This window comes from Halichoeres trimaculatus, unplaced genomic scaffold, assembly GCF_033239565.1.
Source record: "Halichoeres trimaculatus isolate MK-OKI-2021-1 unplaced genomic scaffold, fHalTri1.1 fHalTri1_scaffold_23, whole genome shotgun sequence".
Classification (NCBI taxonomy): domain Eukaryota; kingdom Metazoa; phylum Chordata; class Actinopteri; order Labriformes; family Labridae; genus Halichoeres; species Halichoeres trimaculatus.
Window position 1 is genome coordinate 13,913,612 of NW_027437201.1, and position 25,850 is coordinate 13,939,461.

Genomic DNA, 25,850 nt, shown 5'->3' on the forward strand with positions numbered 1-25,850 from the left:
TGAACCTCACAGATCTGCAGGATGACAAGTAGTTGTTTGCAGAAACTTTGGATTTGGAATTCTAAAGAGACTATACTTTAAGAGAGTTTTTTCTGTTTTTTATTCAACTTCCAAAAATATACTGGGTCTGACACACTTCTCACCCTTTTGTTACATTTAAATTATGTATTTATTCATTATTCATTCATTCATTGAGGCCCTGGCTTTATATTCAGTGCATTACTTCTGACGTTTAGAATTTATAAGAAGATTTATAAGAATTTATACAGACCGTGTATGAAAGCTGAAGGTTAAATAAAGTTTGCCAACTCTTTTCCACTGATGCACAAAGCCTGGCTCTTTTCCTTAGAGCTCAGTTGTTGCCTCATTTAACAGCTGACTCATCCTGCTGTGTCCTAGAATTTGAAATTAAGATTCTTCTATATTGCTCAATTTCCTTATGTGAAGGTAAATATTTACCCTCCAAAACTGTGTCGATGCTCTGTCTGTCACCTAGCTGCTGATGTCTAAGTGACATCACTTGATGTAATGCCTCATAGCTTCTTTTTGTAAGTTTTTATCTAGAAACGGTTAAATTGATCTTTATAGGTTTCCTCTAACAGTGGACCTTCATAAAGACATCCATGCAGACCACTAACTGTAATTTAGAGTCGTTCGCAGTGCCAATTCCTCGTCCTAACCAGCCTGTCGGGTCACATTGTTTGGACTGTGTGAGACAAAAGCTGAGTTTTTAGAGCCTGTGTGCTTAGATTACCTGTGTGAGCAGCTGTGTTGTGACAACTCAGATCATTTACCATCAAAGCAATAAGCAGATTAGGATACAACCCGTCTGTGTGTGCGTGTGTGCGTGTGTGTGTGAGACTGCTTCTGTTTCTTAGAAAGGATCCGTTTTTTCTGTGACCCACTTAAAGAACAGTGCTTATCAGTGCTACACATCTCTCCAGAGAATCCTGCAGATCTTCTACAAATTTGGGTAATTTTTCTGGTCATTGATAAGATTCTGCAAATGAACCAACATTTTCAGAGGACAAAGAAATATCTATGGCATGTAATCAAAGTTGATTGCAAAAATGTTCCTTAGTATTATCTTCAAGCTGTAATCGGATACTAAATAAAATCCTCAAGCTATGAACACTGCCCAACTTCATTTGTAGATATAGATCCAAAAAGGAGCTCATGTTAATCAGAGACAGAGAGGACAGCTGATGTAACATCCATCAGAGAATGAGTCCATCTCTTAATTTAACCCCACACCTCCACACTCCCCCTGGTTATGGAGACCAGGCCTCTCTGCTTTTTGTTAAATCAGTCAAATGAAGTCAGTGTCTAGACTTCATCTATCTTCCTCTCCAAACGACCAACAGACAAAGTGAGTTATTGAAAGTGAAAGAGAGAGGATGGGCGTGGATTAAAGGCAGGAAGTGAAACCAGTTCTCCAGAATTTATATAAATTCATTGTGGTTTACCAGAGGGCTACACCAATGCCTGCGTAACACGGTGACCTCTTTAACCTCATCAGATCCGGTTCAACATAAGAGCAATATTTGCTGACTTTAGAACAGTTAGACCAGATCTGCTGTTACCATTCAACGTATCTGTGTGAAGTATAACCATAAATTAACTCCAGCAGATTGTGCAACCCATACTAAACAATAAAATGAGTAACATGTTGACATAAAGCAGGCCTGTAGTCCAAGAAGTGACTATTAGTGTAAAATTTATAGCTTATTCTGACGTGAGTGACAAAAACAACCTCCTTTCTGCACAATATGTGTCCTGGGTTTGGTTATGAAGCAATAATTAAATAATTACCAGTAGATTTTGTGAGGTACTTTCTGTTTCTCACTACCTAAAAGCTTGCACAATGCATGGTGCAGTTGGTCAGAGCGGTGCACATCACCATGAATGGGTTTATGTCGGTTGGAGATGATTTAAAGTAAAGACACTTATGGTTACCTTGGTTGTCTTCTTAAGACCCTGAGGGGCTTAACAAAGTGTCCGTATTTGACAACAGGAGAATGACAGCAGGCTGAGAGATTACACAAGTCAACCAGGGCTGCCTGGTCCCCTATGGATGACATTAGCACATGTCATGGTTCTGTTACACATACAGCTGTGATGTTAGAGTTAAGGCAGTTGTATCCAAGGTTGTAATAGTTAACTAAAACGAAACTAAAAAAGAAAACTAAAATTTAAACTACATTGCAGTTAACTCAAACTAATAAAAACTAGAAAAGAAAACAAAAATGATAAGTAAACTAAAACTGTATCTTGTGTTCACAAAACTAACTGAAACTAACTAAAATGATAGACAAAATTCCCCTAGTTGTAGTTTTTGACAATATTAATAGCCTTTAGGATTTAAATCAATCCGACATATTTTCCCAACCACTTAAATGACAGTTTTCGGCAGTTGTCAGTGCCGCACAGCACCATCATAGCGGCGTACAGAGACGAGCTTGTTTACTGCACTGACTGGCTGTGCGCTGTGCTGCGACCGAAATGTAGCAATGAATCAGAGCATCTGTAATAGTTTAATTGTTACAGAGTCCAAGTTTTAATTGTATTTGAGTCTGCCTTTATTGTTACAGAGTCCAATTTTTTTATTGAAGCTCATATTATATTGTTTTTTTTAATAATTTCCGTTAATATTATTTTTATGTAATTTATGTCAACATTATTTTATAAAATTTATGTTTATATTTTTTATACTAAGTTTATATTATTTTCATGTGTTTAAGGCAGCAGCCAACATTTCGGTATCAGCATTAACTGAGCAGTGAGCACTATGTTGGACTTGAAAATAAACTGAAACTAAACTGAAACTAAACTAAAACTAAGCCTTGTTGCAAAAATCAAAACTAAATAAAAACTAGAATGCCCTCTCTAAAACTAATTAAAACTAAACTGTAATGGAAAAAAAAAATCAAAACTAACTAAAACTAAACTCTAATGACAAATCCAAAACTATTATAACCTTGTATCTAGCAATAATGGTTTGGCTCGGTTTGAGACCCTTGAGTTGTTGTTTGAGCCAAAATTGCGAATTAATGACTCTTATGACTCTTTGATCAAAACTACTGTATTTAACTCAAGTTGGCCTGCTGCATTTAAGGATTTTGGCCTTTTATAAAGTTATACTTAGAATTGAATGATGCACAAAATCAAAAGCACCGATACAAATTCCAAAAGAGTTAGAAATCAAGGTTTATCATTTCAGCAGAAACCCTTTGAGGTGGATTTTGTACCTAGCTTTCCTGATAAATGAGATATTCACAAGACAGCTTTGTAGCTTCCAGCCCCACTGAGGAGTCCACACCCAGCTGGTAGACTCAACAGCAGGGACACAGCATCCTCTGACCTTCAGTCACATCCCACATTCAGCCAAACTCTTCTTTTGAGTTCCTCTGGAGTTTGTTTTTATGATTCACCTTCGTCCCTCTGCCGTCTCTCTAGCTTTGACCTTCATCAAATAACACATGCCTGCGTTCAGTGTGTGAGAGAATGTGTGTGTGATATAGCCTCTCTAGGTTACTTAGGGATGCATGAGCTCCATCACCCCCTCTTCATCTCATCATTTACATTCTGCTGCACTTTTCCTAATCAATTATTAAACATACACACACACACACACACACTCAAAGGGCAAGGAGTGATGTGTTGTGCATTTATGGAGACTGATCTGCTTTCTGAGAACGACATTTTCTCATAGTTGTTACTGCTGCCCTGAAGCATAAACATGCGTTCTTCTGTCCAGATAAACCTGTGATTCTCTGTTTCTCTGCTGCTTCTAACATTTTATTTTCATGATATTAAGTCAATTTACTTCTCCTCATGCCGCTCTAGAAAAACACAGTCACAGGATGCTTTTCTGCAGCACTGTGGCAGATGTGACCCAATTGTGGTTGAGTAGGATGTGTGGGTGTTAAAGTGTGTGTGTGGGCAAGACATTTTTTTGAGAGGAAGGAGGAACTGTCATGTCCTTCACTTGAGAGAGGAATCAGAGCAGTGCTTCACTGATATGTTTCTGGCTGTTTAACATCTTCAATCCAGAAATGATGAGTGTCAGGTTTTGACCATCCAACCCTGTGATGCTTTTCTTTGCTTTAAACCCTTTTGTCAATGATGTTTTAATCCCAGTCCAATACTTTTGATAAACATGTCTGAGCAAAATGAAAACTGGTGCTTGTATCTGTTGAAGTCATCAGCATGCATCAACAGTATCAGTAATAAATGGATGAAGACTGAATGCTAGGAGTAGATGGTGAAACATGATGACAGTTTTGTGTTTGTGTGAAAAGTTAAAATTTGCAGCATTAGGCAGATCTTACATGGCTGATATGACCTTTTGTGCATCCTACCCAGATGGCAACTTATGAAAATCTGAATGACAGTTTCCCAACATCATATTTTTAATGCACTTTTCCTTTTTATTTCAGGACTTAAGCTAATATTTGTATTTTTCCTGAGGCTCTCTGTGCATTTCCTTTCCTTTCCTTTCCTTTCCTTTCCTTTCCTTTCCTTTCCTTTCCTTTCCTTTCCTTTCCTTTCCTTTCCTTTCCTTTCCTTTCCTTTCCTTTCACTTTACATCCAAATACATAATCAATTGACAAAGTAGATATCTCTTTTCACAATTATCACATCCCCTCTGCAGCTGGGATGGGTACCTTTCATATTTGAAACAGTACAGTACTGATGCTCGGTACCTGGCAATCAGTATCATAGTCAACGGTAACAATTTTCAGTACTTTTGTGCATTTTTTTGGTAATACAAATGAATTTCATTATAATAAAATCTCATATTTTTTTAATTTATCACATTTATTCTTCACTATATAAACTTGCAATGCTGTGTTCAAGCCCAGCATGGAAAATCGCCTACTCTTCCACTCTCTCACAGTCTCTACAGTGATATGGTGATTATACCTTTACTTAAAAGGTTGGAAATAATCCCAAACTATCTGTTAGATGTAATAGATTAGATACTTTGCTGGAAAAAGCAGGCTGAATCGAGAATAGGTTTTAGTCATACCGGTCTGAAAGTCGGACATCCTGCTGTGCCATTATTTGTACTCTTTTCTTTTTGGAGCCTTCTCTGAGGTTTTGAATTGCTGCTGCTGACTGTGTTGGTCTTTATTTAGTTGTTAAATTCTTCTTTAAAGCTGTGACTGCTTGCTGTGAGTTATTACTGAGCATCATATTTAATCATCTTCATCTCTGTTGCTTATTTTTCCTTGTTGACAGCAGAACAAAGACGTGCCTATCTGATCAAAGTCAGTCTGACAGGCGCAGTTATATCACATCATCAGTTAGTCGCTCCCGTCAAGCCTTCGCTTCGATCACACCATCGTCTCTAATAGACAGACTTTCACTGAATTAAACATTCAATGACGATAAGGTCCAATCAAGCCTCTCACCTCGTCTGATATTCACACACTCTGCACTGTTACACAAGCCTTCATTTACTGTGGAGTGTGTTCGAGTGGACAGCGTAATGTCACATTGTTAGTATTGAGTGCGTTACCTCAGGTTTTCCTGTTATGATCAGGGGTTTTTAAGAGTACCTGTTATGTGTCAGCACTTGTAAACAGCATAAAGGGCTGTTTGGATCACACACTACATCCAAGAAGAAGCTATTAACAGTTGCATCACATATCAGCTCTTTTCAAAGATGATCTAAGTGGTGCAACTTTGGTTGTTCATAGCTAGAAGTGACCTTATTTTGACATTACAGTTTGGAGAAAACGTCTTCATATAAACACAGCAGTTTGCTTGATAGGAGCAGATTTGCAGGACGTGTCTCTGCATGAATCTGTGAGCACATTAGTCCATTTGGCAGCATCAATCTGCCCTGGCAGCGTAGTAGTTTGACCCTGTGATGAGACAAGTAACAACAAGTATACATCTAAGAGTATCTCTGAGTCAAAAACAAAGATATCTTTGATCAGAGGTGCAGTGAGGCGTTGGGTCTGCAGTGGGTTTAGTCTCTGAGACGGGTTATTAAATCGCTCAATCAAAACAAGAGAAATAGTGATTCATGAAAGCTGGCTCTGCTGTTATTTCAACTTAGACTGCTATCAGAGTCTTCAGACTTCTGTGTAGGCATCATATATCATATACTTCAGTATAATACAAACTAACTTTAAATTTTAGGGGTGGGAGAAAAAGTTGATGTATTGTATTATCAGGATTTTTTTTTTCCTTTTTTGAATTTAAATCCTTCATTGTAGTCTTTGCTTTTAAGCTGGGTTGAAAAAAACGTTGAGATGTCCGATCCCCTGAATTAATCTTAAAAAACTGAGTCACATGTGATGTGTATTTTTGGGACAATATGGCACCTGATATAGTCTGTAGGCATTGTCATTATCATTACACTTATTTTTACATGGTCTGGTGTTAACAAAGCAACTGAAAAATGCACATACACACACGTTATCATGTTTTATGTGCACACACATCATGTGTCATGTGTTAGCCTCATGTGGGTGTGCATGCATGTTCTGGAGGGGGGGGTCACAGCGTATATGTTTCTCACCTCTAATCGCTCATCTCTCTATCAGACTGACCTTCTTATGTAACCATAAATCACAGCAGCACCAGACCCTGCTGTTCATACATGTCGAGACACACACATGTGAACACACTCACCCGCTGTTGTAGATCAGTTTGGCGTTGACCGATTGATAATCAGGCCCTGAAATGAAGAATAACAGCTCGTGTCAGGAGCTCCTAATGAAACCTCAAAAGCAGCTTCTCCTCTGTGAAGATTGTGTGACTTAAGCACTTTCACTTTAGTACACACTGATGCAAAGAGGAAGCATAGTGTGTGTGATGTATGTGCAATAACAGCTGAGCACAGGCCTCAGGCTGACAGACACATCACACTTTGAGCGTGTGTGTGTGTGTGTGTGAGAAAAGACAACATCAAAGTGCAGTGCACTGCCTTTGAACTGTCAGACTTCCTCTACTCATTAATTTATTCATCACTCAGAGCTCTCCTTCTCTCTACACTCCTTCTCATCCTCCTCCCTCTCCTCTGCACTTCATCATGTCTCCACTTCTGCTTTTCCTCCTTCTAATTTCATCCGTACAGTCGTTCATCTCTCTCTGCATTCTCAGCACTGCGCATACATTATGTGTGACACGTCCTGAACATGTATTATGATCTGATTCTTCTCAGAGCCGTGTACAGATGTGATGACATTGTGTTGAATGTTCGTGTTTGCTGACCATGGTGTGTGTTTTCTCTGTGTGTGCAGGCGTTTAAGCCAGTGGTGGGGAAGAGCTTGTTGTCTCCAGTAACAGCGGTGGAATTCTTGTTGGACCGACAGCTGGACTTTCTGTCTGACCATTCAGCCTGCCAACCATACCAGGTAAAGAACACACTCTCAAAATCACACTGAATGATGAAAACACCAATGAAACACCATGTATCTGCAAGGAGAGGATGAGGAGTAAGACACATGCACAGAGACAATTGAAAAAAGATTTTTTTTTTTTTTGCTTTCAGAGCAAACTTGAATGATAAATCGCTAATAAGAAATCCATGAAAATAGTCATTAAACCGGATCATGATCTTTGTTGCTGGTGTGGTTTGACTCTTTCTCCTCCTGGCTTTTTAACAACTCCGGTCAAACTTTTGAACTCCTTCTGAGTTGTATCTTAGCACACACTGTACAGGGAGTGAATTTTTTTCTAACTCGCCCAATCAGAGGATATTAAGATCGCAAGCTCGCACACAGCTCAAGTCACGTGACCGAAAGGTGCCCTATTGCTGTACGCAAAGCCCTTGCCACTACCAATATGGCTGGGATAGCCGATATGCTTCGTTTTCTGTTTCCGAAACAAATGGGTGACGTCGGGGAGACCACGTCCATGTTTTATACAGTCTATGATTTGGGCATGATTTGTTTTATTTTGAAACTCATTGGGCATTTCAGATGGTTTTCGAGCACAACTTTCTGTCCTACTTGACCTGTTTTTTTGCATCCTGCATAAAACTACAATCTGCCACAGACAGGACAAAACGATTGTCACATTCAATTTTTTTTAATGACTATTTGACTATTCAAAAATCATTGCTCATCCTTAATCTAAAAGAATATCAGACACTATATCTGTGGTTGGTTATGCAGCCAGTTTAAGTCTGGTTATAGCTTTTTGGAAGTGACGAGAAACAAACTTTGTCAATTATGCAGGTTATTATACCCTAATTGAAAAATAATCACAGATATTATATTGCACTGCACCTTTGTTATGCTCGCACAGTAGTGTTAATGATTAAATAAAGCTGGAAACATGTGTTTTGCCGTCTTCTCTTGGATGTTACTGTGCAGGAGTAAATATCTGTTTGAAATGAGTTTTCTGGCCGTGCTTTGGCTCTGCTTTTCATCTGAGACCAGTTAGAGTGATGAATATTAAAGCGACCTGTTGTCCTGAAGTTAATAATAGGCGTCTGGTGACTCAAAGCGAACTGTGAATATGTCGTCTTTTGGCAGATTTTCACCTTGTAAATGGATCTCATGTGCTAATGAAGAATTACTCATTCACAATTAGTTCTAGGCTTGATCCTGCAGCCATGGGGTGCTTCTGGCTCTGGAGAGTATTCCGGCTGCTCCATATGGATGCGACTCTGCCAGGGTTTAATGTGAATATAAAGCCAACACGTGAATGTGCAGTCTGTCCTCTGAGTGCTTTTACACACGACTGCTCATTACTGACTCACGAGTTACACACCGACTGACACACAGACACGCTGGATACTGTAGCCTCACAGTGTGGATATGTCCTTCTGCTGTTCGGCTGAATGTTTGATGGCAGTGTGTGCTGAGTGAGTGTGTGTGTATCTGCAGCTGAGCACAGCTTGGCGTATTGTGCTGGCTGGAACACTGTGTTCCTCTCGGTGTCAACCAGATGGGAAGACTGCGCTGCACACTCACCAGCAGTCATCAGTTAGTGTTTCTGACGGCTTCAATACCACAAGAGAGATTACTCTATTTATAATTTTTATGTAGGGTGCAGCCAATCACAGGTCAGATCCTCTTCTGCCTTGTCCTCTGATGACTCCAGAGTCTGTGGCTGTCCACTGTGGTCAGTACTCTGGCTTAGTCATAGCCAGCCACCACAGATGTTCCACCCTCTGTAAACACGAGCCACGAACATTGTTGTTTTCAAACGTGCACAATCGTCTCGTCTTGGAGCTTTTACGCACACTTGCTTCGGTAGATTCTCTGAAGCGCGACTTTAGATTGTAAATAAGAAGAGGCCACAGCCAGCTTGACGTCACGTGTTGGTTTGTGGACTGCGGTTTTAAAGTCTCCTGATGTTTTTGCAGCAAGAAGTGACGAGAGAATAGTTAGATGTTGTGACACCTCTTACTTTGCTGGCAGTGAGAGTTGGTTCACGTTTCTGCAATTGAGTTTTGTTGTATCACACTGAAACAAATCAATGATGCACTTTGACTGTCATAGGGCATTATGTTTTCCATATTTATGCCTCCTTCTTTTGCTGATTTGCACTGATTCTTGCAGATTCTCTGTCTTGATATTGTCCCTATTGGCAATAACAGCACTGACATTATGTATATGTCGCCTAAGACAAATGTTAACACTCTTACTTAGAGTAAACAGACATATATCCGGCCAAAAGCTCTGAAGTTTTGTGTGTCTCATTGTGGTTTAATAGCCTGGTCTGTTTCAGGATACTGCCGGCATGATCCCCAGTGTCCTGTCCTATTTATCACAGCAAACACACACACACATTTTCACACACACACACACACCTGATATCTGTGTCAGTGACAGCCTGCCGACTTTATTTGTCCTCCATGGAGTCTGCCATGACCTAGACTCCTGCTGCAGACACACACACTCACACACACACTTGGAGTTGCCATTGGGTGTTACTTTTCCAGGTTTAAGTGAGGACATCCAGTACACACATTCAGTGGATCTCTCAGGGCCCTGAGTTAACAGACCTGACTGATTACACACTGGCATCAGTTTCTTAAAAAACTCCTGAGGAGAACTATTGATGTAAAAGTTAAAAAATAACAAAGTTAGTCCATAAATTCTTCAACCTCGCTTTGCTCTTTGCAAGCGATTTGGGATATTTGTCTGCAACCATTTTCTCTCTAAGTTCCCACAGGTTGCAGCCAACAGTGTTTGTGTGAGAGCCGACTGCGTTCAGACTCTTTGAAACTAAGAATGTCTCCCTGAACAGCCCTCAGATAAACTTGTAAAGATAAACACGGCTCATTATGTAACAGCCTCTCAGACACAGAGCAGGAGAACTTGCAGTCCATGGCACACTGAAACCAAATGGAAACATTCCATTTAGCAGAGTTGTGCAAACACACATCACCACTTTAATACTATTTGGAACCATACAGCTGCTGTGTGGCAGACACATTTACTTCACACAAAAGGATTTTTGGGGGATCTCCATGGCTGGGTTTTTTACTGCCTGCTCTGCGGGAGAAATGTGTAGCAGTGGGTTTGATTGATGGATCACAGAAACACTGAACAGGATTGGAGTGAGGGTGGGCACTTGAATTTCATCATGCTTTCTAAGTGATTATTACCTTCACCAGGGAGGTTATATCTTTGGGAGAGTTTGTCTGTTTGTTTGTCTGTGAACAACATAACTCAAAAAGTAATGAACAGATCTTGATGAAATTTTCAGGAAATGTTCAAAATGGGATAAGAAAGAAGTGATTAAGTTTTGTGGGTGATCTGGATCACCGTCTGGACCCAGGATTTTTTAAAGGATTCTTTATCATTGTGAGATTGGGCCGTTTTCACATGTTTATATAACTCCATGATTGCTTTGCAAAACAATACAAGACAAGTTCACCATAATTTCTGACAGATGTGAAAGAACCATCCAGATCCTGTCAATATTCTGGATACTAAGATCCAGAATATGAAATATGTACTGGGTCATCATAATTTTCAACACTGTTAGATAACAAATTATCGTACAAACCTGCATCTAACACCAAATTGTAGCAGACAGTCTGCTGAAAGGGAGTATAACATTAAAGTAGGACTAAAGTTTTGCATGACAATCACAATATGCTTGACAGAGGTCTGTGCTATCTGAGTGGTGCTTTTCTTGTTCAAATAAGTGATGCATAGCTAGGGATGGGTACCGAATTAGGTACTTTTATTGGTACCGACCAAATTATGCCAAAAGTACCCGGTACCGATTCACGTAAAACCAAAAGGTACCATGTTTGGGTACCTAAATGCATCCTTGTGACTGTGAGGGAGTGGGAGAGTAGGCGATTTTCCATGGTGGACATGAACACAGCATTGAAAGGTTAAACAATGAAGAATAAGCTAAGCTGAAAACTTTTTATATCTTTATATTGAACAAATTCAAACAAATACCGGTACCGATTGCCAGGTCCCGGGCATCGGTACCGTATCGTTTCAAATGTGAAAGGTAACCATCCCTATGCATAGCCACAGAAACCCATGACAAAATGAAGTGAGGATGCTTTAAACTGATGATCATTTGGAAGCATTGCACATGTCATCATGCTGTGCACACACATAGCATCATTTTTCCTTTCTGTCCTGTTTGTCTGACCACCTCCACCCCGATAGACAAACCTAAACCTCCCTGATGTGCTTGATCACATGCCAATCACAGACCACACAGCTGGTTGTGTCATGGTTTCATTCTTTCAAAGTTCAGCTCATGCTCAAAATAACAAACACACACACACAATCACTACTTGTTGTCAGACCGCACACACACACTACACACTACACACTACACTCCACTTTCCCAGTCCCCCACATAAGCAGCACTGCCGCCCTCTGAAGTGTCGGAAAGTGGGAGACTTACTCTCGACTTGGCACTACTCACTGCTGAGGAGTACACACACATCCACACACAGATTCCTCCATTTTAAATCAGTCGTGCCCACATAGAGCTGCCTATTCTTCTGTAGACCTTTGAACCCCTCAGAGCCATAAAAACAGTCCAACTCTCTCTCACACACACACACTCACACACACAGAGCAGTGAAGCTGTGGCCACTCCCCTCTCTGTTTTTCCAGTTGGACAGGAAGACCGGAGGGAGGAAGAGGAGGGCGGGCGAGGGAGGGAAAGGGAGAAGGAGGGAGGGGGAGGGGGCTACAATCTGTTTGGCATAAACTGTACAATGAAGTCACTGTTCAGTGGGCCAACCCAGCCTGCTGCTCAAGTGTGTGTGTGCATGTGTGTGTGTGTGTGTGTGTGTGTGTGTGTGTGTTGCTAGAAAGTTGTAGTGTGTAGAGGCTGAGGGACAGGAGGTGGAGAATAAAACTGTTAGTGCTGACTCAAGAGTTTGACCAAACTGCTCACACACTCAGAGCTTAGTGACAGAATGGTGCAGTTTCCTCAGTGTTAGGTCCGTATCAGACCGATCCTTTCAGCTGACTCAGGTCTATTGTTTTAAAAAGCATGTTATAAACTTACTCACACCCCTCGCTTTTGGTGTTTCCAAAAGCGAGCTTTTTTTCGAAGCATAATTAAATTTAGATATTTGTTGCTGGCACACAAGTATTTTTTTGCCTTCAGTAAATCCAAGCAGACCTCTTTGACCGGTCATATTGCTCCTCCAGCTGGGTTTATGTGGCAAGAAGGGTTATGTAATCAGCCCAAACCACACCAAGAGCTGGATAAGTCTTCAGAAATGATTTAGCAAAAGCAAAACAAGATGGGTTCAGATAAACACACTGTGTTTTAAACCAAACCCTAACCCTTATCTAGCCTTGTCTGTAAACTTTCAAGCTGCACAGCCTTAGAGAATGTGAACAGCATTTACCAGCTGAATCTGGTGCTATGGTTCAACTTATATTCAACGTATGTCGTACACTCACACTCAGTCCCAGAGGTTTGACTTTGTCCTCAGTCGTAGCTGCAGAGCAGTAATGTGTGTGTATGAAGAGGGGATTTCTGAGAGCAGCATGAGCCAACAGTGGGAGGAGTCTGGGGCAGCAGCTGCCACAAACACACACAGACACACACAGACACACACTCTTTTAATGCTGTTCAGCTGACAGTCCTCGCTCAGTGAAACTTTATGGCTTAATGCCCTGCAGTGCTCCCAACACAAAGCTTTCTCTCTCTTAGTCATGCTTGCCATTGCTCTCCTTCTCTCTTTACCCCAGTCCCACTCTCTGCCCGCCACCCCTCACCCCCTTGCTGTCACATAGCTATATATTCATCCCAGTGTCACGTTACTATGACAGCATGTCATGTGCTGACACATCCAGCCAACACATGCTCAGTCAGACACCTGTGGTGTCAGTTCACACTGATGCTGGATCTGGAGGGATAGTCTTACACGTGATCTCAGGCTGTCACTTGTTCCTGCAGGAGTTGTCAGGTATTGTCAGTTTTAACATTTTCAGTCGTGTGTGTCTGACAGAGTGCGGCTGGATTTAAATGTTTTGTGCATTATCACTGAGAAGTTATTCTAACTCGTGATCTATTAACGTCTATTTTGCACCTCCCCATCGGTAAGTCAGGTTTTCATCAGTGGAATCATCTGTGATGTTGGTGTTGGACTGAAGTCTTGTCATAGAGTTGTATTTGTTAGCATCTCCAGGGAGAAAAATTGGAATTTCATCTTCTTACATGTTGATATTTCCTTGTTTCTCTCTTACTTTATGAAGAAAACGATAACATACTCATGGTGGGTTAAGATGAGATCCCACTCTATCTTTAATAATATAACATCAGACCTGTCAATGTCTTTGTGAAGTGTCTTGAGATGATGTTTGTCATAATTCAGCGTCGCACCGATTGAATAATTAAAAGTCTTGTGGACAAAAGGAGACTGTTAATGACAGCTTGTCCTTTCAGACTCAATATTCAGCCTTTTTCACTATCTTCTGACATTTTATAGAAAGAATAACAAACCGATAAGTCAAGAAACTAGTCAATCAGCTCTGATAATGATTGTTAGATGCAGTGCAGCCTGTCAGCTCCTTTTATAGATGATGATGTTAATATTTGAACGTCTCTTATTTTTCTGTCATTTCCTCTGCTGCTGTGTCCGGTTTTTGAAGACATTGTTACCACCACCAAGGAGATTGTGTTTTTAGGAGAGTTTGTCTGTTTGTTTGTCTGTAAACAACATTACTCAAAAAGTACCGAGAGGATCTTGATGAAATTTCAGGAAATGTTCAAAATGGGATAAAGATGGATCACTGTTTGGATCCTGGATTTTTATAAAGGATTCTTTATCAATGTGAGATAGGGCTGTTTTCAACATATTTGTATATAAATCCATGATAAATGGCATTATTCTGGATACTAAGATCCATAACATGAAATATGTACTGGGCCATCATAAATTTCAACACTGCCAGGAAACAAATTATCGTACAAACCTGCAGCTAACACCAAATTGTAGCAGACAGTCTGCTGGAATGGAGTATAACATTAAAGTAGGAGTAAAATGTTGAGTGACAATTACAACATACTTGGTGGAGGTCTTCGCTCTCTGAGTGCTTGTCTAGTTTTCATTGTTTTTACCCTTTTAGCTTACAAAAATACTCACATATCTCGGTGAAGCTGTGCCTGTTGTGTCAAAGCTGTAGAGTAAAGCACACTTGTGAATATACAAACAGCTTTGAGTTGGATACAATGGCTGGGCAGCATCTGATCGAGCATGTATTTGGCTGAGTGCCCGAGTGTTTCCTAGAAATCTGTGCCCCTCTGCTAAAATTAACTTTGGACATAGTGTGATGTCCACACACTCAGAAATGGACAGCAGCCCACGGCTACAGTGTGTCTTCTGTACTCAGTAATCACACACGACGTGCTCACACATTTCCAACAAGTCATCTCAGTCCCTGAGCAGCGATCGGTGCTAAAAGAAAAACAACATCAGAAACTCTCCTCCTGCCTCAGCCTTAACATCTCCATGGCAACAAGCATCGTCCCTGACAGGAGGGGTGTTTGAAGTGTTTAACAAGCCATCTGTCTTTGTCTCCCTATATGTGTGTTTGTGGTGTGTGTGTGTTTCATATTTGTTACGTTACTAATTATCTGCACAAGATGTCCTCGTTTCACACGGGTGTGCGTCTGCCTCGGCCTTTTGTTATATTCGCAGCAGAGCTTTAAGGAGGTATGAGTCATAGAAATAGACCGAGGACAATAACAGGAGCTGTTATCCATCATGTCTTTTAATCAGGAGATATTGAAGTATCTGTAGCACTTTTGTAAAGCACACTAGAAATCCCATTTACTATAGAAAGGCTTCTCTTTATTCTCTGGACTAAAAATGTCTGCAGCACAGATTGGTTTCACACCGAGCTTTAAATTCATCATCACAGGCGGGAGATGTCTGCAGCTCAAAGCCTTACACAACACCTCCGTCATCACCGCTTTACACCTTATTACAGCAGTCACCTCGCTCTGCGCTCAAACTCTGTTTTTCTCCAGTCGGATGAAAATAGACCAATCAGCGGTCTCAGTGACCATGTTTCCTTGGTTACATGGTCTATCTTTGTGTATTTTATCCAAACAGCAGCACACTCACATACACACACACATGTGATTTTTGTGTCTTTGATGAGACAAACACTAAAAAGCAGGAGAGTGAATGCTTTTCAAGGCTGTGGTAAAGTTCCTGACATGTTGTTGTTGATGAAAGTTTGCTGAGCTACAGCTTTGGCTCATTTGTGCCGCACAAAGGAGGGGTCTTCAGTGGGTTTGGAATCAGACTGAAATGACATTTTCTGTAACCAAGACTCAAAATAAATATTGAATTTGACTCTTAAAAAAGGTGGAGTGGGTTTTTTAGTTAAAGATCAAAAACTTACACTCACTGAAAGTTCCTTACAGGAGTTTTAAAAAGCACATTGCTGAATGTAGACACTGAGCTAGATGAGGTGCATATGTGCAGGATGTTGGTGAGCTGGAATGACATCCATGGGCTGCTTTCTTTGTCTGTTTAAATGATGTGGCTAAGTAAGAGATGTGCTTAAAAACACAAAGGGTTTGTGGTCTAATGTTGGCACCCAATGGTTTTTTACGGAAACTGCTTTGTGGTAGTTCTTTTTCTTTCTCTAGTTTTGTAACTGGGCATAAACTAAGCTGGTTGTAACTCCCATGACTCGGCAAAGACTGACTTTTTTGACCAGATACAGCTTAAGCGAGCTTCATCTGATCTTATCATGCATGTAAATGAGAAAGCAGTGTGTTGCCAATGAACATTCTTCTATCCACTCTCTCCTCCACAAATAACTTCACCCAAACTCATAGAGTTGTTAAAACACTGTAGAGGGTTCCCAAACAAACATCATTTTGAAGCAGTATTAATGTTGACTGTCTCATGCTGACTAGCAGTTGAAGCTCTGAGCTGACATCCGGCACCCTGTTTCTATCCGACACACGCTGTAGGTTGAGGGGAGAGCTCTGATTAACTCAAAAAGAGCTTTTCGAACAAAACGAATCCTCAAAAATCAGCTTAGTGTCTGAGTAGTGTCAGATCATGGATTACTCTTTGATATCTTAACCCACTTTTATTAATCTTTCTGTAAACAAGCCATGCTGCTTCTACCTTTTTCTCTGCCACTATAATTCAGTTTTTATTACCTTGAATTGGCTGAAACTGTGGACTTTTGAAGAGTAGCACTTTAGTGTACACACTATTTTGAAGTGTTTCCTTTCAATTGTCAGAAAACAACCATTATAAACCACAATGATCTCAAATGACTTTGCTGTAATGAGTGTGTAATTCTGAGAACGTCAACGCTAGATAATTTTAGATCTGCTGTGATATCTGTTTTATGTTTTGGATGGAGGTTTGGGTTTTCAGCTTCATTACTGCGTGTCCTGGATAAATTGTGGTTTTGCAACTGTTTCAGAATCTTTGCTGAGTGTTGGAGGGGCAAAAGACTTCATCAGACAGACAGATTGAAAAAGTATACGGCTGACCTCTGTAGTACTGCATTCCAGCGTGCTATTTTTAGTGTGTACGCTGGTTTAATTTAGGGCTCAGAAAGTAGAACACTGCAGCAGGAAGAGAAGGAGAGAAGGAGGGAGCAAGCAGAAAGACAGAACTGTATTGTGTCGCGATCACGGTGAGCTGCTGAGCGTGTGTGATATATGATGCATGAGCTTTCCTCTTTGAAAACTGTACAGGTTAATCTTCTGTGAAGTGCTTCGGCCTTTACATGTTTCAGATCATGCATATGAAGATGTTTGAGTTGAACGGGGTTGATGCAGAGATGTGGAACGAAAGTGTAACATTAAAGCTGACGAGGTTTGCTCCAAACGTCTCTGTCTCTGTTTGACTCCTGCTGCCCTGCATTTGGAGTCAGGTGCATGAAATCTGGAGTGTTTTACGTTCGGGATCTGCAGAAAAGATACAAAATTTAACATCTTTTTCAGCCACTGCTGAATATTCTACTAGTGTGACATGCCAGTATATGACTTAACATTCACAGGGAGTATTACACCTTTAAAATTGTTGCAAAGAAAAGGGCTGTGTTGCATCAAATTTAATCTTTACTTCTTGTATTTCACATACATTGTATTGTATTTTAATGATGTATCAGTAGGAACTTTGTGTCTGTCAAATATAAACTGCCCAGGCTTCAGTGTTTCAGGAGAAAAAAAAAAACTCCATGACCTCAAGGGGATCTTTTCTTTATATTTGTCGTGTTCTTTCATGCTTGTCGCTTCCAGAGGTCCAGGAGCAAATGCATGATGCAAACTACAGATACTTACCATTTATTGCTCCTTGAGTAGCCAAGCTCACCACTTGCTTCCTCTGCGTGTCAGGAACTGCCAGTTTTCACTTCCCCTAAGCACAAAGAAGTTTATTTTTGTCAACAACAGCTTCTCTTGTTGCCTGTCATGTAGTGAATGAACGCAGACAGACTTCTGACCTTGATCGTTGCGGTGTTGTTATGCTAATGTTGAAATGTGTGTCCTTTCTGCTGATGGTTGTTAGAGAATAAAATGACCTTAGAAACACATAAAACCAGACAAACATCGCTACAAGCAGAGGAGTTGTTGGGCTCTCTATTTCATCCTGACGGAGTGAAGAAACTATTTTCTGTCCAGCCATAATTCACGTGAGCTGCATCACCTTGAGGACTGAGCCAAACAACCTCTATTAAACCACACACACAAACAAACACACTCCACTAGGACTGGGCAATTATGGTAAAAATAAGAATCCTGATTATTTTAAGTGATATTGAAATCACAATTAATATACACAATTATTCATTTATTCAAAAACTTCAGTACTGATTTAAACACAACTTTAAAGAACCAGCAAGTGGCGCATACAGTATTATTGATACACATAAGACACACACTCGCTGTGGCTGCACATGGAACACAGAAAAGCTATGAAGCTCGGGAACTTGCATACATCTACACTGTGTGGCATATTAATTGTTTTTCTTCGATTATATTGTTTTTATGATCGTCTGATGGCAAAATTGAAATCACGATTAAAATCCAATTAATTGTCTAACCCTACACTCCACTGCCTCTCATCTTTCTACTTCATCTTGATGCCTTTCTTCACCTCTTGTAGTTTAACTCTCATCTCTGAAATTAACATGTGGTTACAGAAATTGACAGTTTATCTGCCCCATTCATATTCAAAACAGAGAAATGAATGACAGCTACTATTTCTCTGCGTTGATATGTTTGTAGCTCACAGTCGATTGGTCCCAGTTTCACAACAGAGAGCCTGCTGTTCCTTCAAGAACACTGCTCCTGTGTTTGGAAGTCTTTCAGACTAAGTCTTAAATTATCCCACAACAGAGCAGCTCATTTTACTGGGTTATGGTGTATACTTCCTGCATCACTGTTGTATAACTATTTTGACTTTTCAACTTCTTACACTCCCCATAAACTCTCAGCAAATATCTTGATCACAGGATAATTCTGGCAAGAATTCAAAAGCAGAATTGCTTACATTGCACTGCTTCAGTTTCCTAAGAAGCAGCTCTGTAGTAATCCTGAGCAGGGCCTTGAACACTCCCCTAACCCTCCTCCTTTAAAGCCACAACTCATCAAGAGGAGACTGCGCTTGACAACAGATCAGACTGGTCTTATTGAAATCTGTGTTGCAAGTCTGTCCACACAGAAGTAAAGGGAAACATCACAAGAGAGAGAAAAGCACTGCGTGATCTTCTGATACAACCACTCTATATATAGGTGTTGGTTATTTCACTCTTGAAACTAACAGCTCGCACCCACACACACACATTTTTATATCAGGGCTGCTCATGTTGCAAGTTGTGAGTGTCATACTGAAGAAAGTTGTAAGTCAAATTGTAAAGACCTGTTTTTTCACAAAGCCTTATACAAGACTAACCTGATTTCTTTCTCTTTCCGCTCATATTTGTTATATTTCTGTTTTCTTATTATCCTGTCGACCCTGTTAGATATTTATTATTGCATAACAAACACAAAACTCTTCCTGTATTAAAAACCACAACCTAACATTGCAGCTCACAGGATCGTTTTCTTCTCTAACAAGGCTCCTCTTGAGAAATAGTACCAAGAATAAGTCGGAATGTGTTTCCATGAGGGTGAGCTTGACAGTGATATCATTGTGTCTCTTCCAGGATGAGGTGGACAGTCAGAATCCACTTCTGAGAGAGAACCATCAGCTCCACGAAGAGGTGAAGAACTGGCTGAAAGACCAGAAGGTGCAGGAAATTTTTATGCAAGGTAAGCTTTTTCTTTCGTTCCTCTCTCCTGGACCCATTAATCGATCACTACAAGACAAGAAACATGCAGGGACGTGTCAAAAACTCCTTAACTGACCGATTATCTGTCCTCTGTCTCTTTTAGGTCCCTATTCTTTGAATGGCTACCGCGTGCGAGTGTACAGACAAGACTCAGCCACCCAGTGGTTCACTGGAATCATTACACACCACGACCTCTTCAGTCGAAACATGGTCGTTATGAATGACCAGGTACACACACACACACACTCGATGTGCATGTTAAGTTTGTATGAAGGTGTAAAATGAAGCAGTCTATGCAGAAGAAGAGAATTAGAGGGGAGATACAATCTGTACTCTGACCACTGAGAGGTAGCTGAGCTTGCCTGCAGATGGATTTAAGCTCAGACAAAAAAAAAGAAAACCTTCAGGTCCAAACATCACTCCCTGAATCTGGCTGCGTCAATGATACCACATCTTCTTTTCTTTGCTCAGCTGCCTGACGTACCCACTTGCTCACTAAAATACTCCTCAGGTTTAGCTTGAAATGGGCAGATAAAACAGAAATATGAAAGGCGTTATCAGCCAAATTTTGGGAAAAGATTAGGTCTGATGCTGTCATTGATTCTGTCCGAGCTTTGCTGATAAGTTTTTTTCAAATGTCATGCAGATTGGAATCAAATTTTCTTATAAGTCTATGGTTTTCAAGTTAATCTGTTTTTTTTTTACAGGTGCTAGAGCCTCAGAACGTAGATCCATCTATGATCCAGATGACCTTTCTTGATGATGTGGTCCACTCCCTGTTAAAAGGAGAAAACATTGGCATCACTTCCAGACGGAGGTCGCGATCCAGTCAAAACAACAACACTGCCCACGTGAGTACACATCCAAAACAGCACATGTGCAGATGCAGAGGTTTACAACACTCCTTAAAGTCAGCTACAGAAACTTTCACTTATGAGACTATTTTAGCCCTTAGAAGTACAAAAATCGGAACACTGGTAACAAACGGTGCCTGCGATGTCTTTCTATCAAACTCATAGGATGACAAGCTGAAATACAGCAAAGGCCATGATTGAAAATGTGATAGAAACTCAGAATATAATGTGAGGAATGAGTTTGAAGCTAGGTGAGAAGGACACTCGGCAGAGGAGAAGTGCTTCAATGAAGAAGACAACAGAGTGAGACGGAGCGTGGCATTATTAAAAAAGTAGTTAGCAGCTAAGTTAATGAAAATAGCTGGACTGCAGCATTTGATTACATCTCTTTACTAAGAACACTTGATGTCTTTGAGCTCCTTACTCTGCAAGCCAAGGATCTTTACTAGTACAAATGATTTACCCCCATTTAGGCAGCAGCTTTAACAGTGACCAGCATGCTGTTAAAATCAGCAATAAAGCAGCATTATTTGGTTCAGTTAAAATTAGGTGTTGGCAAAACGACTGATGCACTGAACAACTTTATAGTGACATGTCTGATTGAAACGGTTATTGATCGGTCTATAAATGTTGGCAGATGTCAGGCCACTGTTGCTGTGTTTCTGTTTCTGTGCTTTGTGTTGTGCCCCTTTTCAGTTTGATCTGCATTTTTTGCATTGTGTTTTATGATCAATCTGTTTTTGGAGACATGGTCAGCACAAAGTCCCAGTCCCACAATAGATGTCTTAACCATGAGTTCTGTCTCCTGACTGTTTGACCCATGTCTGCTGTCTCATTTGTCTGCTTGCTCTCTGTTAACTAATGACAATGTCTGAAAGGTAAAATAGTTCCTATGTGCTATTTGTTTAGTTTTATCACACACAGACACAGCTCAGTGTTAAAGTGCTTACCAGCCAGCTCCTTTCATGAAGCACACATGAAATAAGCTCACTGGTGAACCAGTACCTCAACACTCAAGCAGTTTTTTTGTGGTCCCCAAGTTGATGAAAGAATCTCTCCTTGTCCTGAGTTTTATTTTTCTCTTGATTTTTTTTCTTGTTGTTTTTTGACACGTTAAAGATGGCGGGAGGGAGACCTGGCGGGACCACTGGAAACACTCAGGTACCCCAAAACCTTCCACACACTCACCACCACATCCCTCTACTCTTCATCACTACACTTTCCACAAAATATACTCTACAAAAGAAATTTATTTTGATAGAGTCATAGCTGACTGACTGGTTTATTTCAAGAGGCAGTATGAAAAAGCTGCAAAGGTAGAAAAAAAAACAGAATAAAGAACAGTGTAAAACGAAAGGAATGATCTGGGCTTCTGTAAAAGATCGATCTTTTAGGACACTTTGATAATGAAAAAACTTGAGGTTTCACAAAATAAAACTGTGAAGTATTTCAAGCTCTCTCCAGTTTTTCTTTTACAATCCACATAACTTTTCTCTTAAGTGAACATAAAAAGACAAATATTTGGATCAGTTAGAAACTTTTGCACCGCTTGAAAGAAATATTCTGAGGACCACCAAATAAAATCCAAGCCCTATAAACAGTAAGAACAGCAGGTACATAAAAGTAGTTTTTTCTCAAACCAGGAAATAAAATGTTGGAATGACAAAAATATATTTATTAAAGGTCTATCCAGGCCAGAAATCCTGCCTGCACTGCCATCTAGTGGTTTCTTTTCCAACTGCAGCACAGCTAGTGGTACAGAAGTGTTCACAGTTTAGAAAATGCCTCATCACAGTAAGAGTCACGAGCACACAGACCACACCAGCACCTCCAGCTGGGAGGGGCTGAAGTGAACAGAGGTCATCAGTTCACTGTGGAGCTGCTGTTGAGGCTCTTAAATGAAGTGAGTTTGTCCTTTAAAGAACCGTTCTGCTCTCTGCTGTCTGCTGTAGGTCACAGTCAGAGTGCCAGTGTGAACACCATATGGTCAAATCCCTTTGGAGTGTAAGATCAGGCTCAGTGTGTAAAGTTTGATTACAAAGAGTGAGAGTTCTCCTCCAGCAGCCCTCACTGATGAGCTAATCTCACTGTCACAGACTGTCTGGGCTTTTTGGAACCGCCCATGACATTTAACTGTCCAGGCGCCCACAATTTTCTGTTTACCCCGCTGCTATATCCATTTGGAGAGCAGCCAAAGCCACAGTTTTCTCATTTAACAGGGCCACCCCACAAGGTGGTTCACAGAATTGTTGATCATGTTTGAAAAAGACTGGTGTGTCCCAGACAGGGTCAGGAACACAGTACAGCAATTAAGCAGAGTGGCACGTCGACCTTGTATGAGCATGATGCTGTAGAGGCTCCATAATAACTCTGAGCACGTCATTCTGCACGTCTCAGCAGAGACAGACGGAACTTGTGAAACATCACATAATTTGTCTCTCACAAGGTCAGCAGCTTCATAAAATAAACCACACACCTTGTGTTGGTGGTGACTTCTACTTGACCTGCCTGAATATTTATAGCAGGAGTGATGATGAACTGCTCACACTGAGATGATTTGATTTCTGCTTTAAGTGGCTCAGGCTGGTGTTTCTGACCTGATTTAGAAATCACAAATGACAACCTAAGTACACAATGGACTACATCATCATGCCTGCCCCCTTTGTCTTTGAAATCCACCTGCAAAGCCTGCGTTTGTTTCATTGATACACAGCAGCTCCTCCACAGCTACTCGCTCTCAGCCTCCCTCAGCTCCTGCCCACACATCAGACTGGAGCGCTGGGAAAGGATTATGTGAGAGTTGCTGTTTCGTGAAAATACAAATTGGACTTAAAGCTTAGCGAGTTCCTTCAGAGGCATCCAACAAACAGAAAACTACTGTTCATTTCAGCTTCTCTGTACGAAAGGATAAAACTCACAGAAGGAGAAATATGAAAATAATAATGTTTTGTTTTAAACGAAAACATGCACATGCTATCAGAAGCAAAACCTTAAAAATAAAATCAAATAAAAGCTTTTGGAAAAAATCAGGGACTGCATCTGAAAGTCTGATCACCTCTCGCAGGCTATTCCTCAGCAAAAGACCTGTTACTTTTGGTTTTTAATGTACAGTAGAGTAAGTTGGCCAGTCCAACAGTTTATTTATCAGATTACCAAAGAAAGGAACAACCACCACCAATATGGCTACATGAATGGATCTGATGAATGTCCCTTGCACCATGCATGAAGAGATTACGTTAGATTGTGTTCACACCTGCAGTACAACATGCCATGGGAACTCTTTAAGATGAACATGTTAAGTGAAGTAGAATGCAACACATGCATTCAGAGTGTTGGTGTGTTGTCTTGTCATAGCTGCACATTGGATTTGACCTTAAAAGCAATGAGTCAGGGGTTTAATTCCTGTTAACATCCACATTCCAAATTTTAGGGGGTAAAAAGAATCTGAAATATTTAGTGGAAAGCTTCGTCCCTTCCTGGTGTCTGCAGACTCTTCCCTGTCAAAGCTTCATCCTCCAGCCAGTTTGGTGTCTGTCTGGTGTCTGGCCCTCAGCTGGCTTCATGTTAGCTGACTCAGTCAAGAAACTGGTGATAGAGTTACCTTGGTTATCCCTAAAATTATGGGACAAAACCTTTAAAATGAGCACTTGTACATCAGAGTCACGTTTCTGTTTCAACTCCAATGTGCAGAGGCAAAGTCAGAGTTTAAAAACACCCACCCCAACATTTGACTGTTGTTGTTAACATCCTGATTATGTTTGTATTCAACGAGCTTTTGTTGGTTGTTTTGTGCATGTAGAATTTAAGAAAAGTTAATTTATTAACACCAAGTCTTAAGATTTAAAGGGTGAAAAACATTGTACTGTGCATTAAACTGTACATTAAAATGCCCTGAGTGTATGTATCATTATATTTATGCCTGAGAACCTTATCTGATGCAGTCTAATCCAGCTCCCCTGAGGGTTTGTCTCCGTGCTTTCCTCTCAGTATTGAACTGTTGGATGAGACTGCATCACTTCAAGCACAATGATCTGACAGCCTCATGTAGAGTCTAAACACTCGTAGGATTTTCTGTTTGTAAGCTAAAGTTTGACTTTATTTATTCCTACAGAGTCATTACACACGAGCCCAAGCCAACAGTCCCCGCCCAATAATGACATCATCAGGCCCCAACCCAAAAGGCTCCCAGGGGACCCTGGCCTCCCAACAGCAGAGCCAATCACAGCAAAGCCAGCAGACTGCCAGCCAATCACACAACTCCCCCAGTGGCAGTGGGCGGGAGCAGAGAGAACAGCGCAGCTCTCGCTCCTCCAGGAGGAAAGGATCAGATAGCAGTGTTCCCGAGGAGGACAAGGACAGGAAAGAGGAGACCACAGGGAGAGGTGAGGACGAGGGCTGGGATCAGAACGATGCACATGTTTTAGATTATTTTACATCCTAATTCCTTAAAAAAAAGAGAACCGTCAGCAAAATATGAAAGATTAAAATGTACATTATGTAGCTTTTGGATCCTCACATAGAAAGAGCCTTTTTGTTTGGGTGGGAGCTGTTTGATTTTAAAATAGAAGTGTGGTAAGTTTCTCTAGATCTACAAGAGCCCATTGATAAAACAGTCATGAGGGCAGGTATTAATGTGTAACGCGTGTTTCAGTCTGCAGTACTGACTCTTCTGTGTCTACTTTTCATCCGAGCAGAATCAAAGTCGAAGGCCAAACAGGCCATTAACAAACGAAGGAAGGGTGAAGAAGACGAGAAGAAGGCCGGTTTGAAAAGGCTGAAGACTGACTTGACCTCCGACCTGTCAGAGAGCAGCGACTCAGAAAACCCCCTCAACAAGAGGACCGCTCACTCCTCATGCTCTTCCTCCTCCTCATCGTCTTCATCCTCCTCCTCCTCTTCCTCCTCCTCTTCGTCAGAGCCCAACTCCGAGAACGAGCTGAAGACTCGCAGCTGTGACATAAAACCCAGCAGTGTTTCCAGAAAGGAGGAAGATGAGAAGCCACTGAAACAGAGCCCAAAAATGAACGATTCCCCTTCACTGATTGGTCGCCTGTCCCCATGGGCAGAGCTTCAGGCAGCAGAGGACAGCAAGAAAGGTGTCGTGAAGGAAACAGGCAAATTGATATCTAAAGAGGAAGAGGAGTTGGTCGCAGTTACACAGATTATCCAGTCTCCGCGACAACAGACGCCTCTGATGTCCGAAGGCAGCGTTATCGAGAGCAGCAAGAACACTGTGAAAGGTAAAGACACAGACAACTGTTAG

The 25,850-nt window shown here is 40.9% G+C and overlaps 1 protein-coding gene across 1 annotated transcript in view; it reads left to right on the plus strand.

Annotated features, from left to right (window-relative positions):
* The window catches only part of jmjd1cb (jumonji domain containing 1Cb), a 108,532-nt gene that overhangs the window by 69,928 nt on the left and 12,754 nt on the right, over positions 1-25,850 (plus strand). Inside the window, exons 3-9 of the mRNA XM_074662854.1 lie at positions 7,260-7,373; positions 19,608-19,713; positions 19,837-19,961; positions 20,441-20,584; positions 21,707-21,748; positions 24,699-24,969; positions 25,282-25,827. Coding sequence (XP_074518955.1) covers positions 7,260-7,373; positions 19,608-19,713; positions 19,837-19,961; positions 20,441-20,584; positions 21,707-21,748; positions 24,699-24,969; positions 25,282-25,827 — 1,348 coding nt within the window. The remainder of the gene's footprint in view (positions 1-7,259; positions 7,374-19,607; positions 19,714-19,836; positions 19,962-20,440; positions 20,585-21,706; positions 21,749-24,698; positions 24,970-25,281; positions 25,828-25,850) is intronic.